Source organism: Equus caballus, chromosome 1 (assembly GCF_041296265.1).
Source record: "Equus caballus isolate H_3958 breed thoroughbred chromosome 1, TB-T2T, whole genome shotgun sequence".
Classification (NCBI taxonomy): domain Eukaryota; kingdom Metazoa; phylum Chordata; class Mammalia; order Perissodactyla; family Equidae; genus Equus; species Equus caballus.
Genome location: NC_091684.1, coordinates 40293781 through 40312318, shown reverse-complemented (window position 1 = coordinate 40312318; position 18538 = coordinate 40293781). Strand labels below are relative to the sequence as shown.

The 18538-nt window shown below is 38.9% G+C and overlaps 1 protein-coding gene and 1 long non-coding RNA gene across 12 annotated transcripts in view; one reads left to right on the top strand and one right to left on the bottom strand.

Moving 5' to 3' along the window:
* The window catches only part of STAMBPL1 (STAM binding protein like 1), a 74693-nt gene that overhangs the window by 29563 nt on the left and 26592 nt on the right, over positions 1–18538 (top strand). For 4 of the 11 annotated variants that reach the window (XR_001378876.3, XR_011437104.1, XR_011437105.1 and 1 more), the window contains 8 exons: positions 220–437; positions 3171–3246; positions 5233–5328; positions 7408–7762; positions 8848–8972; positions 10970–11107; positions 15020–15132; positions 16063–16162. Coding sequence is in view for 7 of the 11 variants with exons in the window: in XM_070262386.1 (XP_070118487.1) it covers positions 220–437; positions 3171–3246; positions 5233–5328; positions 7408–7762; positions 8848–8972; positions 10970–11107; positions 15020–15132; positions 16063–16162 (1221 nt within the window). In the remaining 4 variants the exon portion in view is untranslated. Of the gene's footprint in view, positions 1–219; positions 438–3170; positions 3247–5232; positions 5329–7407; positions 7763–8847; positions 8973–10969; positions 11108–15019; positions 15133–16062; positions 16163–16886; positions 17207–18538 lie in introns of those variants that run through there. The other 7 variants (XM_001503046.6, XM_005602372.4, XM_070262380.1 and 4 more) reach the window with 3 other exon arrangements.
* LOC138923472 (uncharacterized) lies at positions 181–12828 on the bottom strand. The gene is made up of 4 exons (XR_011437122.1): positions 12593–12828; positions 3311–3438; positions 2562–2904; positions 181–459 (listed from the first exon to the last, which is right to left on the bottom strand). It is a non-coding gene; the product is annotated as an uncharacterized lncRNA (long non-coding RNA).

The window sequence follows — 18538 nt, the reverse complement described above, 5'->3', positions numbered from 1 at the left end:
AATTGTACACTGAGACCTAAAAGAGATCTTACCTCAATAAAAATCCATATTTACCTGGAGATGTGTATCTCTTTGGTGTGTAGATCATGTGTTTTTGCAAAAAGACTTCACTTTTATCATATAAACTCTTGTGAAAAGCTTTCCTTAAGTATTGGTGTCAGGTCATTTCAGTCATATTCATTTCTTATTATAATCAGAGATTCAAATTTTACTTTGCAGAAAAAGTTAGCTGCTATGCCAGACCATACGGATGTTTCCCTCAGCCCAGAAGAGCGAGTCCGTGCCCTAAGCAAGCTTGGTTGTAATATTACAATCAGCGAAGATATCACTCCGCGCCGCTACTTCAGGTCCGGAGTAGAAATGGAGAGGATGGCTTCGGTGTATCTTCAAGAAGGAAACTTGGAAAACGCCTTTGTTCTTTATAATAAATTTATAACGTAAGTCTTTTGTTTTGGAGATCTGAGAAATGAGAAAATTGGAAAAATATTTACATGGTATTTCAGTAAGATAGGATGACAAGAATGTTTTCACGTTCAGACTAATTTTACAGTGTCCCAAAGCATTAGATGTCTAGGTTTTTAAATTACCAAGTGTGTACTCAAAGGCATCCCCACACCATCTCTGAGGCTTAGGGATGATGGGAAGAAGGTCAGGGATGGGGTGATGACCAGGAGGATCAGATAACTTCTCAATAGGCCAATACAGTAACCTACATGTCCCTTTAACATTCTTCACAAATAAAATTTCTTGCTTCATGTCATTCTCCCAGCACAGGAATGTAAGCTGTACGAGAGCAGGAGCCTTATTGCAGCTCCATCTGTTATCGAACCTGAAGTGAGTTCGCTCACCCACTGTGCAGCAAGCCAATCTCTAACACCAGGGGTAGTGGAAGAAAGTAAGAATTTTATTATTGCACAGAGCTGAGCAAGGAGAGAGGGTAGCTAACACTGAAATCCCAAACTCTCTGAAAAGCTAAAAGGAAGAGTTTTTATTTGGGGTTTTAGGTAGGGGAGGGGGAATATATGGCGTTGCTGGTGGGAGCTTTCCCACCAACCTGTCTTTGCCCTTGAGACTACTTGCAGAGAGGAGGGAGCCCGTGACCTTGCTGGTCAGCAGCTTTCCCACCAGCCTGTATCTCTTTGCCGGGAGGACATAGTGAATCCAGGTGCTTGTCCTTGGCCGTGTCTGTCTCCATGGAGGATAGTGGATTCTGGAGCCAGGAAGCCAGGGAGTAAGCAGGGAATGAGTGTTTTGGTTTTAATCCCATGTATGCTGGGTTTAATGTAGGGAAACTGATATCAGGGTCGGGATCACATCTATAGCACCTGGAACATGCCATGAACATTTTTAAAATTTGACTTGATGGGCTGAGACTGGGGGACATGTAGAGAATCACAGCAAGGATCTGATTTGGGGATAGGGTGTAGGAGTCAGTTTCACATTGTAGTTAGTATTTTTTTAAAAAAAGACATTTATCTAGCTGTGGAAGAATGCTATGTGTGAAAGAGCTTTTAAAATATTGAGTGAAAGCGGCTACTATATCAAAACAGCCATGTGAAAATGCACTTCACATTAGATAGATATTTATTAATAACATAATCCTAGTTTAAGAGTTAAGAGAAATGGGATTTAGATTTTCCTTGCCAATTTGCTGTCTTACTGGTTGGGAGGCTCTCCTGTTACCAATAATTATTTAATCTGAGGTAAACCTCTTATTTTTGTTTTAATTGAAAGCTGTGTGTTGATTAACATCATTCGTTAGTTGAGGTCTTAACCTGAGAACATTTGAGAAATTGAAAAGACAAACTATTTTAGAAACTGCGTCCCCTGATTCTACCAAGGGTGAAATTAAAAACAGTTTACGTGGTACACAAATTGGGTTCTGCATTTTGTTCAAGTTAAAAGTAACTTCTTGGAAATTGAAAGAATAGTTGAAAACATCCTTTGTGGGGAAAATGAGTTGTTTCTAGAAAGTTAAGCAATAAATATGAAATCAGAGGATATCAATTGTCGTTGATAGGACACATTTTCCATTTTAGTTTCTGAACTATAAGTTACCGCTTGATAATAGTGCTTTTTCACCTTCTGCTTGAGTTTTGCAAACACTCCCGTGGAATCAAAAGTGTAAAAGGGAAAGGCCACCATACCCTCTCAGTTACTGTGTAATCAGAATATTTGAATTCTCTTCTGTCATTATCAATGTGATAATTTATAATTCACTTATTCTCCATGGATCTCAGTTCCTCATCTACAAATGAAAGACTGTGGATGAAAATATCCGAGGTCTCTTCAACTCTAAATGTCTGTGACTTTATTCTATTTGTAAAGCCTTAGGTAACTAACAACTTATGTAGCCTCTTTAAGCCTTAATTTTCTAATTTGAGAAACGCGTTATGATGCCATTCCACTGTACCCTGTAGGTGAGATGATGAATGTATGTGTGATTTGTAAACAACAGAACATCAGTAATTATAAGGTATTGCATATTAGTTGATCAAAAATAGTATTTACAGCCTGTCATGATCTATCAAGGAAGGGCTATTCATTCATTTAACAAATACCTATTGAGCACTTATTCTGCAGGCTGGACACCTGATTTGCTATAGGGATATCCCTTTTCTTCTGCTGTCCTTTGTTCCTCAAAAAGGTGATGAAAAATAATTATCTCCTAATCCAGTAGGGATTCTGGCTATGTTTCTCTTCTCTTAGTGATGAATTTTCACTTGAGTTTTTGATATATACACTACGGCACTACTCATTCATCAGTGATCCTTTGAGTCCTTTTCAGTGATGAGAAGGGGTTACATCGATCACTCCAAACTCTTAGATTTTTACATGATCCTCTGTGTTGCCGGCAGGATTCATAAGTAAGGTGGTGCTCTGGTGGGGTGAAGCGCCCAGGACCTGGAAAGACCAAAGCGACGTAGTCTATTTAGGGAGCATCCTGACCATAACCCTTTAACCTCAGTGCTTAGTTTGCTGAGCTTCACTACCCTGTAATGCCAAAATCATACTCGTGCCAACCTTTGATAGAAAGGCAGATGAAAGAATACAGGTTCAATAAATTATTAAACATGCCCTTTTGGAAAGGAGGCTCATTCTCATATTAGAACCCATCATTGAACTTTTTCTGTGATATGATGCTAAGGACATGTTTTCTCTTTCTCTAGTTTGTTTGTAGAAAAGCTTCCCAGCCACCGAGATTACCAGCAATGTGCGGTACCCGAAAAGCAGGATATTATGAAGGTATTGTGGGATCAATTCTCCCCTGTGGGATCAAATGCTCCACAAGTATCCATTATTGATTCACCCCTTTCCACTGTCTCATCCTCTTGAGAGTTTAAGCACAGAAAATTCATTCCATTAGCCATGATGTTTCAATCTCTTCTTAGACTTTTAATCATCATTACTGAGCCAGTGTAGGATGTCTTATTGAAACTAGGGGGAAAAAAAGAGAATAAAAAGATCAACAATGTGCTCAATCACCTTAAGGCTTGAAAAAGGAATTATTTCACAATTCCTCCCAGAGACGGAGGGAATGGTTGTCTATTTCCCCATACTTACGTGAGACAGTCATTTGGGCTGGTTTTGATTATTCCGTAAAGTCTTGAACCCGAAAACTATTTGAAAATGAGCATTGATTATTAAGGCAACCACAAAGCTCTAATTTTCTTCTTATGGTACTAGCCTGATAGATAATAAAGTGTTTAGGGGGCGGCCTGAAATATTCTCAAGGAGAAGGAAGATTGTTGAATTGTATTGATTCATCATCAACATTTGCAGGATATATAGTTACAAAATATCTTTAGCTCAGAATATATCCTTTTAAATAACATTTTAAAAATATTTCCAATTTATTTGTCTTAAATAGTTTGGGTTAATCTTATATGAAGGAAGAGAAAACACTATATATACAAGCCAATCACAGCATGAAATTTTAAATAACTCTCAAAAGATTATTAACCATATAATGGAGTAAAGACTCTCTTACCAGTTATATCACGCCTGCAGCGGCCTGTAAGTAGAACTTATTTTGTGAAATGATCATCTGCATTTTCTAATTTTTCTACAACTTAATCAGAACTGTCCTTCATTATCATGCCTTTGTGTAGCATTTCCACTCAATTCTCTTGTTTATTCAACCTCAGCGAGTTCTGTATGGAAACCAAAGGTCCCAGGCTGCCAATGTGACTTTTTTACTGTAATTTAGGGTTATTCACATTTTTAGTTGTAGGAAAAAATTCTCCAAAGGTATATACATTTTCTTTGTTTATGCTTATTGAATAAACGGATGGATGGATAGATGGATGCATGCATGCATGCAAGGGTGAATGAATGAATGACAAAAGATTAAGAAAACAGAAATTTTATCGGAAGAGCCTGCCTAGAGTCAGGAGACTTGGATTCTAGTCCTAACTGGGTCACTGGCTAGTTGTATGATGCCGGACATGCATTCTAATTTTTCTAGGCCTGTTTCCTCATCTCTAAAAAGGTGGGTGGTCCTTGGACTATCTCAGATTTCCCAGCCGTTAAGAATCACTGGGGTGGTTGGCCCAGTGGTGTAGTGGTTAAGTTCACGCACTCCACTTTGGCAGCCCAGGCTTTGCAGGTTCAGATGCTGGGCACAGACCTGTGCACCACTTATCAAGCCATGCTGTGGCAGCATCCCACATACAAAATAGAGGAAGATTGGCCATGGATGTTAGCTCAGGGACAATTTTTCTCACCAAAAAAAAAAAAAGAATCACTGAGAAGTTGTTTTGAGATCCAGATTCCCCAATCTCTTCTCTAAATATGTTGATTCAGTAGATCTGGGAATCTATATTTTTATAAGAAGTCCCTCAGTGCTTTTCACAGTCTGTCAGGCCTAGGAGTCCCTGCCTACCATGTTGTCTGATCTTCCTTCTAACTATGATGCGTATCATTTACATGCTGTGGAAGGTGCAGGTAGAAACTCACTACCTAAAAATGGGGTACCCACCTAAACGAAACTCTTATGTCACCAGTGGAGTCAATAAAGGTCTTACAAAGGGGATATTTTTTCCCTTCCCTAACTGCGAAGTTATATTTTAGAGCCCTAGAAAAGAGAGATTTATTTTTCCACCATCATCTTTGGTTACTTGTGTCTTGATTTCTAATACACGTACCAGCTGTTTTTCTTTCTCAGCTGATGATCTGAAAGACTATACTGAAAATCCCACTAATCAATATGTATATATATATTTTTAAAAGAAACTGAAGGAGATTGCATTCCCAAGGACAGATGAATTGAAAAAGGAGCTTTTAAAGAAATATAACGTAGAATACCAAGAATATTTGCAAAGCAAAGTAAGTTCAACTGGTACATTTATTTCATGACTGTTTTCTGTGCAAATATTTTTTAAATTTCATTTTCATATGAATTTTTCAAATGTCATATGCATTTAAATTAAAAATTAAAGATGCAGTGATGTAAACCAATTAAAAATTCATGTTGATGTCCAGGTTAAGCACTTGCACCAAAGATGTGGTATTTTTATTTCCCTATACTGTCTAATAGTGTGATGCATTAGAAAATAGATTTCCTACAGTGGTTTAAGAAGAGCTTTTTGACCAACTCTTGCCAATGTGACCTTGAGCCAGATGACTGCTTTTTGCTGATGAACAAAGGCAGTAGGAGGTAGGGAGGAGAGTGGCATATGGTTTCTGATGTATCTAATTATGTAGGCCTTGGAAATGTGAATTTGATTCTTAAATATTATGGTCAATATTACTTTGAGATGGAATAATAGCTAACCATATGAGTGAAATGTAATCATATCACCAATAAGTGGTGGTTCCTAGATTATTAAATGAAGAGTGAAAATGATAATGATGTCTAACAGACTGAAAAGCATTGAAAGAAGAAATCGACCAAGTTAGTCTATAGGACCTCAAGTTCAAAACTTGAATTCTTAATGTTTGTAGCATTCTTATAAAGTTTGTTTTGCTTTTTTTGTTTGATTGTGTGTTTATGTGCTTTGGAAGTTGTCACCTTTACTGACTCTCATTTCAGTTTAGTCTCATTAACTCTGAACATGGTCAGAGAACTTCTGTACTTTCCATGGGCGTAGCTAGAAGTCAGGTGTGAGTGAGGTGTTTTGACTAAGTGACAGAAGGAATGTTGAAATCAGAAGATTCCCTCAAGTGTGGATCTTGATGATTTGATTTGAACTGTGAAAGAGAAAAATGATCCTGGAGGCTCAGACAAAGCAACAGTAAGGGAGCGAAAAGCCCAGTTAAGTCTCCCTTCCGCTCTTAGCGATGTGCATGGTCACTCCCTCTGGATCTCCCTGGGAGGAATGGCCTCAGCCGCTATTGCACAGCTTGCCTTTGGTGATACCAGTTACTTCGTAGTCCACAATAGTATCCCACGTATATGACATGCAGAGATCTCTGGGGGAATAGAATGGCAGCCTTTATGCCTAGAAGAGATGAACAGACACACCCGTAAGCCCTCGGCTACAGCCAGCACCAGGATCATCTGGGAGCTTATTAGAAATGCAGAGTCTCAGGCCCCCCAGACCTGCTAAATCCGAATCTGCCCTTTGACAAGACAGGGCGATTCGTGTGCATATCGAAGTGCTGCTGTGAGCTGTGTCCTCAGCCCCACCCCTACCTTGGAGTAGCTCCTCAAGTCTAGTTTTCATCAAAATCATTTGGGGAGCTTATTAAAGGTTTATATTCTCTGATCTAATAATGCCTGGATATTTTCGTTAAGACTGGGGAGCTTGAGAATCTTCATTTTTAACAAAACTCCTGGTTGTTCTGAGAGAGATGATTAGACCACATTTTGAGAACAATTTCTTAGCGATTCCCCCTTCTCCATAAAATTCCAGCAGTATGAGTTCTAGAGACAAATGCCAAAGGTTCTAGGGCAGCACTGTCCAAGAGAACTTCTTATAATGATGGAAATGTTCTGTTTGATGCTCTCTGATATGGGAGTCGTTAGCCACATGTGGCCAGTGGGTACCTGAAATGTTGCTAGCACAACTGAGGAACTGAATTTCTAATTTTATTTAATTTTGTTTGATTTTAAATTTAAATAGCCACATGGGGCTAGCGGACAGTGCAGTCTAGGGTGATATAACCATTTCTGAGATATTTTGTTCTAATATTGACCTTGATTTTCCACTATTTAACAGCACAGGGATAATGATGGGAACTTGGTTGTCATGGCCTGTCTCCGGTAAAATCTGAGTGGATTTAGATGCTGCCTTAATCAGATTAAGGGGCTTTTGCCATGATGTATATTTTCCTTACTGTCACGAGTGTACTGGTGGGCATATCGCAGTATCTAGCTGTCTCTCTCTGTCTGCTAGAAGATTGAAAGTTTGATATTTTTGCCTTGGAAGCTAACCTTTTATTCTGGCCACTGCATTTTTTTAGAACAAATATAGAGCTGAAATTCTCAAAAAACTGGAGCATCAGAGATTGATAGAGGCGGAAAGGAAGCGGATCGCTCAGATGCGCCAGCAGCAGATAGAATCGGAGCAGTTTCTGTTTTTTGAAGATCAGCTCAAGAAACAAGAGTTAGCCCGGGGTCAGCGCAGCCAGGAAGCCCCAGCGCCATCGGAGCAGATTGATGGGAGCGCTTTGTCCTGCTTTTCCGCACACCAGAATGACTCCTTGCTGAATGTATTTGCAGATCAACCTAATAGAAGTGATGCAACCAATTACGCTAGCCATTCTCCTCCCGTAAACAGGGCCTTAAAGCCAGCTGCTACTCTAAGTGCTGTTCAGAGTAAGTGATGAAATGCACCCAGCGAGACATTGAATCTCTTCTCATGCAACCGTATTTCTGTACGTCTGGGAGGGTTCTTCTCATTTTGTTATCAGTTGTCGTAGGACCCTACGTGATGTGGTGTGAGTGATAGAGCTAGTCTTTCAGTACCATCTGGCTTTACTATGTGTAACCTTAAAATTCAGGAAACCTGATTTGTACCCTGATAGAGTAGAGACTCTCTAATTAACAAGGCTATATTTGGTCATGCTACAGAGATTTTAAGAGAAGAATTCCAATCATTTTTTTTCATGTAATTTAACTGAGAAACACATGAATCTTCAAGGTAAACACATACTGAAGAGGAAAGAAGATGTTGAGAAAATTGTTTGTCCAGACCTTTGCTCAAAAATTTAAATGTAAATATTTAGCATTTCGCTGCTCAGGAGGATCTGGTACACACAGGTAGTTAAGCTCCAAATGGATTATGTGTTTTTGCCAACAATTAGTGCTGCTTCGTACTGCTGCATCAGTCCTGGCAAGTTTCCAGAGCCAATGGGAAAGTCTTCCCGGCAGACACTGTCAGATGGAGTTTGTGTTTCCATTTATTTTAAAAGAGTTATGATGGGGAACCATTTTATAAATTACTTTACTGCTAATTATTTCTGAAAACATAATGGTTTTACTTAATGATCATCAACTTTCATAAAGATGAAAGTACCATATGGGAAACATAATAAAGAGTATTTTTCCTGTATCTTACAGGCTATGAGATGTAGTGTATGCAGGCTGCACGCTTTAAGAGTGTGTTTGCTTTGTGCCAAAAGAAAACGCGCATACATGTAAATAGTTGATCTAGGGCACAAAGATATAAAAATGCTTGCGCCTTCCCACTTGCTTATAAAATAATTTATATGCAAAGTGTAATTTTATCTTCTTTCTAGTTAGTGTTTGCTTTTAGGATTTTAAAATATGGAAGATGGAGCACCAGATAATAATTTTATTTTTCATACTTATATTGACCTGCAGTTGCTTGCCAAAAACAGCTTTGATGGATGGAATGTAAGATTTGTTTTTTGAGTTTTTCTCTCTTTTCCCTTTCTTAGATTTAGTGGTTGAAGGACTGCGCTGTGTAGTTTTATCAAGAGATCTTTGCCACAGATTTCTACTGCTGGCAGAATCTAATACAATGAGAGGCATAGAAACCTGTGGAATACTTTGCGGAAAACTGGTATGATCTTTGCTTCATGTCTCTCTGCACAGGATACTTTCAGTAGTAATGGCTTTCTAGTAATAAGCAGAACAGAATAAAAGCATCTTAAAAGTTATAAATATTATGAAATTATCTTTACATAGATTAAGTTTACGAAACTACTGTTATTATTACGGAATTATCCTTCTAGAAAATGGATTGCAAAGTTTCAAGGATACTGTAAAAGCTTATTGTAAAGAATTAATCTAACCATATATTAAATCTTTGTTTAAAAAACAGTGGAGTACAGGTCTTCAGATTTCCAAAACCATCTAATTTTCTGAATCAATTTCCATTGCAACTGATAGTTTCACATATATTCATGTAATTAATTCTACCCTTTTTTATCAGTGACAGGTATCATCTTGCCATCTTTTTTCAGGTACACGTGGAGTAAAACTACAGTTTTGTTGTTTTCTTTAGTTTAAGGCAGTAATTTAACAAACTGAAATCTTATAGTCCGGGTCATATTTAAGTATGAAGATTTTTATCAGAAATATGTGTTGAAAGACAATGTCAAAATAGAGGGAGATAAAACAGAGAGGATACATTTAATCGGACTTGCAAGAAAGAGGAACAATGTTTCTTTGAAAGTGCCCTTTCATAGTCTCTTTTGGGTATCAGTTTATATATTTCTGGGTCTAGGCACATTTTCAGTCCTGACTATTTAGCTCGAGAACTGTTAATTGAATAATATGTTTCATTCAACACACATTCACCTATTGTATTTTGGTATGGCGTCATCACTTTTCCTCCAGGAGAGAGGAAGCTCGGATAACAAGCATAGGAGAATGACCTGCCATCTCCCCCCTCCTCCCCACAACCACCTTAGTTGCCCTTCAGGGGGCAGTATGCTATCAATGCCTCTTCCCCAAGACCATATGTTGTACTTAGTTTGATTTGTTCATTCATTCATTCCTTCATCAGACATTTACAGAGTACCTGTCTGTGCCTGGCGCTGTGCTAGGTGTTGACATTCGGTAACCTACAACAGCCATGGGTTCCTGCCACATGATGCTTACATGATGCTTGTGAAGAACCAGACAGATGATTAATTATAAATGGGGCTGGGTGCTGTCAATGGAGCACAAGATGTCATGGGAATGTGAAACTGGGAAAGCCTTGTCTGGCAGGGTCAAGAAGGGCTTACCTGAGAAGTGGTGTTTATGCTAGGCCTGAAGAATACGTAAAGTCAGCCATGAAAGGAGGAGGTAGGATGGAGGGAAGAGTTGTAATCAAGGCTGGAGAAAGAGTGCCCAGTTTGCAGGAAAGCCCTCAGACTAGAGAACATGGTGCTGTGGAGGGATAGACAGCCACTCATAGCACAGACATCTCTTACCTGAGGATCCTACCAGCACTTCACAACCTTCTTCCTTTCAACTCTTATCTTTTATGCGAGGAGAGTAATTTGTTTATGCTTTCTCTTTATCTAATTGCAAATCCAAAACATTACCCTAATTATGAAAACTCCCAGTGAGTCCCCCCAGTAGAAGAAAGTCCTAAGTCTTGAAATGAAATTAAATATAATTAATAAAATAAAAACAAGACCATCAACAAACCTTAGAGGTGTCCTTCAGTAAAACCACAAAATTTTTTAATGAGTATCTCCCCCTCCAAATAAGCCTGCTGTTGTGTTTTTCTGATTTTTCCATTACAGATACAATATATCAAGACATTATTTATTAACTAAACTTCTGTGGACCAGCCTGGGATGCTAATTCCTATTTATGTACATTTTCTGTTGTGAAAATGAGTTTCAAGGTCCAAACAACTGGCTCAGATTTTTGGCAAATAATCCATTTTCAAGTTTGGGGCTTTGTTTTTGAATTGTGATCAGGTGGGAGGATCCTGATGCAAGTGGTGGGGCAGTCTTGTAGTAAAACATTGCACTTGTAGCAAAACACTGTACTTCTATTCAGAGTTGTTGTTCTTCCTGTCAAATTCTCATTATTCTTTTTCTGCTAATTGTTTTTTAGACTCATAATGAATTTACTATTACTCATGTCATCGTGCCAAAGCAGTCTGCGGGACCAGACTATTGTGACATGGAGAATGTAGAAGAATTATTCAGTGTTCAGGATCAATACAATCTCCTCACTCTGGGATGGATCCATGTACGTTTGACCTTTTGGGTCTCAGTTTATTTTTTGTGGTGTGCCATTGTCCTCCTTGAGGAAATGCAACCTAATTTAAATAATTGCTTATTTTAAAATTTTTTTCAAGTGTAATAAATGTCATCATATGAAAACATTTTCTTCACTGTTAGGCCATGTCTAAATCTGTCAGATCTGGATTTGGAGAGGGGTATATTATGCTTTTCTCTATCATCCAAAGTTAGAAGAGAGAGAAACATTTGGGAGTTAGGTGACTTGTTTCAGTGATTTTACATAGTTTAATGGAGGCCTAGTTAGATTTTTAACTAATTTGACTAGATGGTTATTAATATTCTCTTTTGCTTTGCTGTGGATCTAAAGTAGATTATTTCAAGAAAATTTCTGAAAAAGTTCGTTTTAAACAGGTGTTTGTACATATCAAATAGGGACCATATGCTCCACTGCACCTCCCCTGCAGACCAAGGATGTATGTATCGTTGTATAAACAGCCATGGAGTGGGGCCAAAAGAACGGGGCCAAAAACATTGGGTTCCAGCATCCACCAGGCTATCATAGGGCAGGAAAGGGCTTCCAATCAAAAGACATGAGTTTAAAGCTCGGCTTTGCCAAGAATTCTCTCTAGGAATGTTGGCAAATTATTTAAGCAATCTGAGCATCAGCTTTATCATCCATAAAAATGGGGATCATAATAATGGCCTTCATGTGATGGTGAGTTTTAAATGAGATAATGTCAGTGAATTTCTTAGCACATTTTTCTTGGGACTCAGAAAATCGTACCTATTTTTATTGATGATGTTACTCTACTTTTCGTATCCATGGTTTAATCCATCTGAGGGACATTTTTCCATTCAGTCTCACACATCTGGGCCTGGGGTAGGGACAAGTCATCCTGCTGTCATGGGATACTGCCCAAGATTTCCAGGGCACATCCTGGGGACCTCCAAGAGCCCCGAAGAGTGATAAGTGATCATTTTTATTTTACTTTATAGAGAAGTATTGAGTAGGAGCAGGACACACCCACGCCCCTCACACAAAATCAAGCATCTGGTGTTGTGTAATTTAGGATGGTAGGGGAGCGTTTAGTCCCAGCTCCACCTGTTAATTCCCATGTGCCCCTGGTCAAACTCCTAACCTCCTTGTCTCAGGTTCCTTCACTGACCAAGGTGGGGCTAATGAACACCTTTTCTCCTTCACTGAATTTCTCTGAGCCATAAACAAGATACTAAGTGTGAAAGCCCTTTGAAAAGTATAAACCACCTCTCAAGTGCCAGAAATTATTTATAATGATGAGTTTTCCAAACTTTCCTTAGGTCTATTTGTTTTACTTAACAGTAAGTAATGCGCCTTACTGTTTACTTAGAAATTACTGGATTTTAAAGGCATTATTTAGTTTAATGTGATTTTCTGTAACAAGAATGCATTTTAAAGCAAAAGAAATTGTATCATAAATTGAGGAAGAAAGACAGTCCATTAAATTACACTTACATTGAAAAGTCACGGGACTGGCCCGGTGACGCAGCGGTTAAGTGCGCACATTCCACTTCAGTGGCCTGGGGTTTGCCGGTTTGGATCCTGGGTGTGGACATGCACCACTTGGCAAGCCATGCTGTGATAGGTGTCCCACATATAAAGCAGAGGAAGATGGGCATGGATGTTAGCTCAAGGCCAGTCTTCCTCAGCAAAAAGGGGGGAATTGGCAGAGTTAGCTCAGGCTAATCTTCCTAAAAAAGAAAAAGAAAAAGAAAAATCAATGTTGGTTTATCTTACAAAATGTTTCCCAAATTAGAAACAAAAGTTTTTCCCTATGACCTGTGTATATAATGTATGCAATAATGAAGTTAAATCATTCAAATAATGGATTTGGCATAATTCTAGAATTCCAGGACTTTGCTTTTTGTTTAATTTATTTTACCATATCAAATTGTTGTGATTCAATGAAAACACTAAAATGTTATATTTCTAAACTTCAGTGGTTGTAATGACTTTTTGTGATGATTTTTATTGGCATAATAATAGCAACAAATTCCAGAGCTAACTTTTTTCCAGGTATAAATTAGTCATAGGAAAGACAGGCTGAATCAGAATCAGACAGATCTGGATTTGAATTTAGACTTCTCAGCTTAACTAGCTCTGTGACCGTCAGCATGTTATTTACTCTTCTGTTAAGCTCACTTTCCTCATCCGTAAAATGGAGATGATAATAGCACTTATCTCATCTTGTTTTTGCAAGAATTCAATGAGATAATTCATGGAAACTGATTAGTTCAGTCTGGCGCATTATTCAGTTGCAATAAATGGCATGTGCTGCTATTGTCATCATCATTGGCATGATCATTTCTATTTCCATAGAGTGGGTGGTGGGGTGGGAGCACCATTCTCCCAAGGGAGAGCTGTCCTTATCGGAGTAGAAGTGATTCCTCTTGGCAGAAATGAAGGACTCAGAATGTCTTCTGGTGTGTGTTCAGTCTGGAAATAAATTAACACGCAGAGAGATTTGTCTGTTTGATGTTCTGCTTGCTGCCTCCACAGCACTAGAGTTTCACTGAACACTTCCCTTCTCACCAAGGCGGAGAAGGCTCTGTGTAGTAGTCGAAGGTTTGCACTGAATCAAATAGCAGGCAGTCAGATCTCCCACTCATACCCTCGCTAAAGATTTGGGTTTTAACAATTACGATAATTTCCATTCCTCAGTTGATCTAGGTCTTTGCAGACCAAGAGTTATTTTTTTCCTTGTAGAACATGTATCTTTCTGTAAATAGGTATCAACAGATTTTACCTTCATCCTGTTAAATGAAGTAGAAAGGAGTTTTAAAATCTTGCATTTCTTTAATAGCCCATGGTTATGTGTAAAGTCATGAAGCTATTTCTATGGGCCTATGCCCTCTAGTTAACAATGACAACGTTAAAATAACGACAGCAGCAGTAATAATAGCAGCTTATGATTTTGATTCCTTTCTCTGGGCTAGGCACTCTTCTAAGACTTTTACACGGATTGTCTCATTTCGTTTTCATAACAATCCCATGAAGAAATGATTGTCCCTATTTTACAGTTGATGAAATGGGCATGAGGAGGTTATAGAATCTTCGCAGTGTCATACACCTAGTGAGTGATAGAGCCAGGACCCACATAGGACATCCCAAGGACCTTGATTTCATGATTAAAATGGTCACATTCCGTTTTCAAGTATAATTGGGTTTTACTGTAAATTTTAAAATCATTATGGGTGCATGTAGTTTTCGTATTCAAATGTGAATCACTGATTTGTCACTCATTAACACAAGTTTGTATACAGCCAAAAACCTGGAAAATACTTCTTTTAATTTATAATCTCCCCTTCCTTCTCATGATGTGGGTATTTACTTGCTGTGAAAGATGAGTTCAAAATACCTTCAACAATTTGGAGAGTTCCATTCTCCCGTTTATAGGGAATGGCAATCCATGAAAGGATACACGTGTGGTAAATTTAGTGGAAACTTTGCTTTTGTGTCCATGGTTTTATATAAAGTATCTCTGGGTTTCCAATTACAACTCTGCTCCTTACCAGCTGTGTGACCACAGGCAAGTACTTAAAGGAGACTCAGAATCCTTGTATGTAAAATTGAGGTACTAAGTATCTGCTCAATGAGTTATGATGATTAAATGTGAATCTGTTTAAAGCCTCTGGCAAATTTCCAGTTCAGTCTTTCCCAAAAAGCAGAAGTTACATGAATACTCTCACAAGCCTCTTCTCAAAATCGTAGTTATTCCAAAGATGCACAAAGGGAAGGATTATGTTAGCAAGACATTTTTAAAAATCTGTATTAATGATGGTGAGAAAGAAAAAGCAACTAACTAGAGTTTTCCCTTAGAATGGGCTGTGGTCTTGGCTAAGACAGCTACCCGAATAAGATTGTCCGCTTTTCTTTTTATAGACACATCCAACCCAAACTGCGTTCTTATCCAGTGTTGATCTTCACACTCACTGTTCCTATCAGCTCATGTTGCCAGAGGCCATTGCCATTGTTTGTTCACCAAAGCATAAAGAGTAAGTGAAACCGTGGAGGGGCCCGGGTGAGGCTTTGTCTGGGGCTGCTGAGTTCAAGTGTGTCCACATACCAGGTTGTGGCACATGGAAAGGCAGACACACCATGCCCTTGGGGAAAAGAGATTAGTGACAGCCGGCTCCCATATACCTGTCTTGCTTTTTAAGACCCTTTCAGTGTTAGGATTTCGGGTTCTCTTTCTTCAGTTAGCATGACCTTCAAGTGGATAAATTGTATGTTATAGCAGTTTGCCATTTGAGATCTTAGTTCTACCATATTATTTCCCATTGTGAGAAAATTTCCAGCCTTAGCTTAATTACCTCCAAAACCTTTCCAGGTTTGGGAGACAATGATTATCGTAGCATGATTACAAGCAAAGGAGATAGACAAACTGATGTTGGAATCTCAACCCCAGCCTCCAGTGGAGTGTTGAGCAGGACCCCTGACCACTGTGAGCCTCAGTCTCTTCGTCCCTGATACCTGCCCATCACAGACTGATGTGAGGGTGGAACTAGATAAGAGTCTATGTAAAGAGCTTAGCATAGTGCCTGGCACCACTGCCAGCACTCGATAAATATTTGCTGTTGCTGTGAACAGTATTAGCATGATTAGAAAAATTAGAAATATCTGCCACCTGTAATTTCCTCCCACGGGGTCTCGGCTTTTCCTCTGTGGTCTCACGCAACAGTTCAGTTGCTTCTTCCCCATTACAGTCCTGCAGGTGCTTGGCGGTAGCATTGGCTCCTTGGGGTTTCTCTTTTTGAGGCCAATCCTCAAAAGATTGGCTAAAAAATCACTGTGGAGTTCCTAGTTTGTGGTTTCTTTCTCCATCCCGTTTGAGGAACACGTATGCTTGCACCATTCTAATAAAGCATCTGGAAAGTCCAAATGATCCTTAATTTTTTTTGTACCTTTTTCACCCTGAAATTTAGCACTGGCATCTTCAGGCTCACCAATGCTGGCATGCTTGAGGTTTCCGCTTGTAAAAAGAAGGGCTTTCATCCGCACACCAAGGACCCCAGGCTGTTTAGTGTGAGTAGACAGTGTTGGTTATTTTTTGCAGGTATTTATATTTCACTTCCTCTTTTTTTTTTTTTAAGGAGAGAACTATTAGCGGTGTCATATGGGATAAACACTAAAACACTGTGCTGCTTTGTTTGGAGTTTTCTTATCCAGAAAATTAATCAGTCTTCTGATTTATTCTCACTATTATTTTGTTTATAAGGGAATACCGGTATTTCTGTAGCAAAGTTGATTCTGCATAAAATTACCTTTCCATTTCTGTATCTGTGTGATACTTGAAGAAACACAGTTTTCTGCAGACTCCAAGTAAGCAGACAGTTATTAAATAAAATTATATTAAATGTTTCATGAATTATTTCTGCTTGATGTGCCCACATTAATTTTTTCATAACAATTCAATGAAAACTATAATCATACGTCTTGATCGGCTTCATGTAGCCCCCAAAGAAACATTATTTGACTACATCTTTTCTTTCTTACTGCTTGCTTTGTGGTTCTCTGGCTTTCACATCAGAGAAACATTATTTTGAAGTGAGAATTTATTTAAAATGAAAATTTCCTGGCAACCTCTGTAAATATTTTCCTGTTGAAAATGAATAAACCCGATTGTATTTGTTCTGATGGGAAATATTTTTTTAAATACGGAAGCTTTTTAAATTGGGAAATTCGTACCTTCTTCCTAAAGAGAATCATGTTAAACGTTGTGGTGTAAAGCCAATTTTTTCTTTTCTAGATATGCAAACATGTGTTGGTAAAAGACATAAAAATAACCGTGCTGGATCTGAGGTGACATGTTCCGAAGATTAGCATCGTCAACACCAGACACCTACCTATGGACATGTGGTTGCCAGATTTTCTTAAGATGTTTTCAGAAATGACTGATATTTTATATTTATACATTTTAGATCAGGAAGTTTGATATTTATTGCTCTTGCACATCTGAAGTTTTCTTTTTGGGTGGTTCTGTCTCAAGAGAGGTCACCATGGTGTTCAATCAGTACTTATTATTGTGCCCAAATACTATGACCAGACAATAAATTGTGCTGCAAACAACATGTCTGGTATTTATAGAGGTCTCTGCATACATTTTCAGAGCTTTAGGTGTTTCACTGTATTTTTTTTCATTCCTGTAAAATATAATTCCAGATAAGAAATTCTGAGTATCAGGTGTTCTCCAAGACAGGCCGTCTGTGTCTGCGACTTTTCCTGTGGGTGGTAGAAGGTGAACAGTTTACGCCTGTGAGAAGAAACATGGCTGCAGATGGTGGAGCCCATCCTGTGTTTTCAGTGTCATCACATCCCAGGCTCACAGATGTCCGCAGGCAGACAGTGTAGGATACCAGAACAGTGAGCTTCTACTTGCGGGTCGGGTATCAGAGGGCTCCGGGCAGCAGACGATTCATCATCTTGATTTAGAGGACTAAAAGTGGAGATGCTGGAGAGAGGAATGAAAAAAGACTCAGATAAAAGTATAAAGCCTGTTACTGTGGAAGTCAACAGGGGTGACAGGGAGAAGAAATGAGGCATAGGAAATGCTGATAATTTTCAACCAAAAGAATGAATAAGAAAATAATTTGGAGGTAGTTGAGGCCTGAGCCTTTCTGAGGCTGGTCCAGACAAAGCCGGGGGAAGAAAGGTTGTGGATTTGCTGAGTTGCTCCCTTCACAGAGATCATTGCTTTTCCAGTAGCGTTGCCTTTCCTTACACTCCACGACTTGTCAAAAGGCTGTAGGTTGTGACCCTTTGGAGGTGTTGAGACACACCAGGGAAGGGTTAGGAAGTCTCCGGGGACACGTGATGACAGGAGTGATTTGAGGTGGAAGGGCCAGGGAGATGCCTCCTCAGGCCTGTGGCTATTACAACTTAAATTGCTACCTGAAGAGACTCTCAACATTGGCCCAAGGCTTTTCAGTTACAGTGAATGAACAGTGCCCTGCTGAGGGGGAAAAATAATTTGGAAAGAGCAGTCATAATTAAAAGTATCTCTATATAAATCTATGCAGAGGGAATAGGAAGAAAAATACATTTAAACTGAAGAGGATATCGTAAATACACTGCTATGGTATTATTAAGGCTTGGAATGGGACTTGTGACTGGTACCTAGGTAATAAAAGCATTTACCTTGATCAACAGATACAGATTAAATAGAAGGAATGGGAGACTTATGGACTATGTTGGCAAGTTGAATTGGTAGGAAAAACCTGAGGGTAGAAACATTATGGAGAAAATTTAGCTGCAAATATGAGGAGAGAAGAATGGAAGTGACATTTTTGAGGAGCAAAGTCCAACCATGGCAGAAGGATATGGATGCCTTCTTTCTGAGCATTTACACAAGACTAACAGGGAGGCACAAGAAACAGTGGTTAGGCTTCAAACGATCTTATC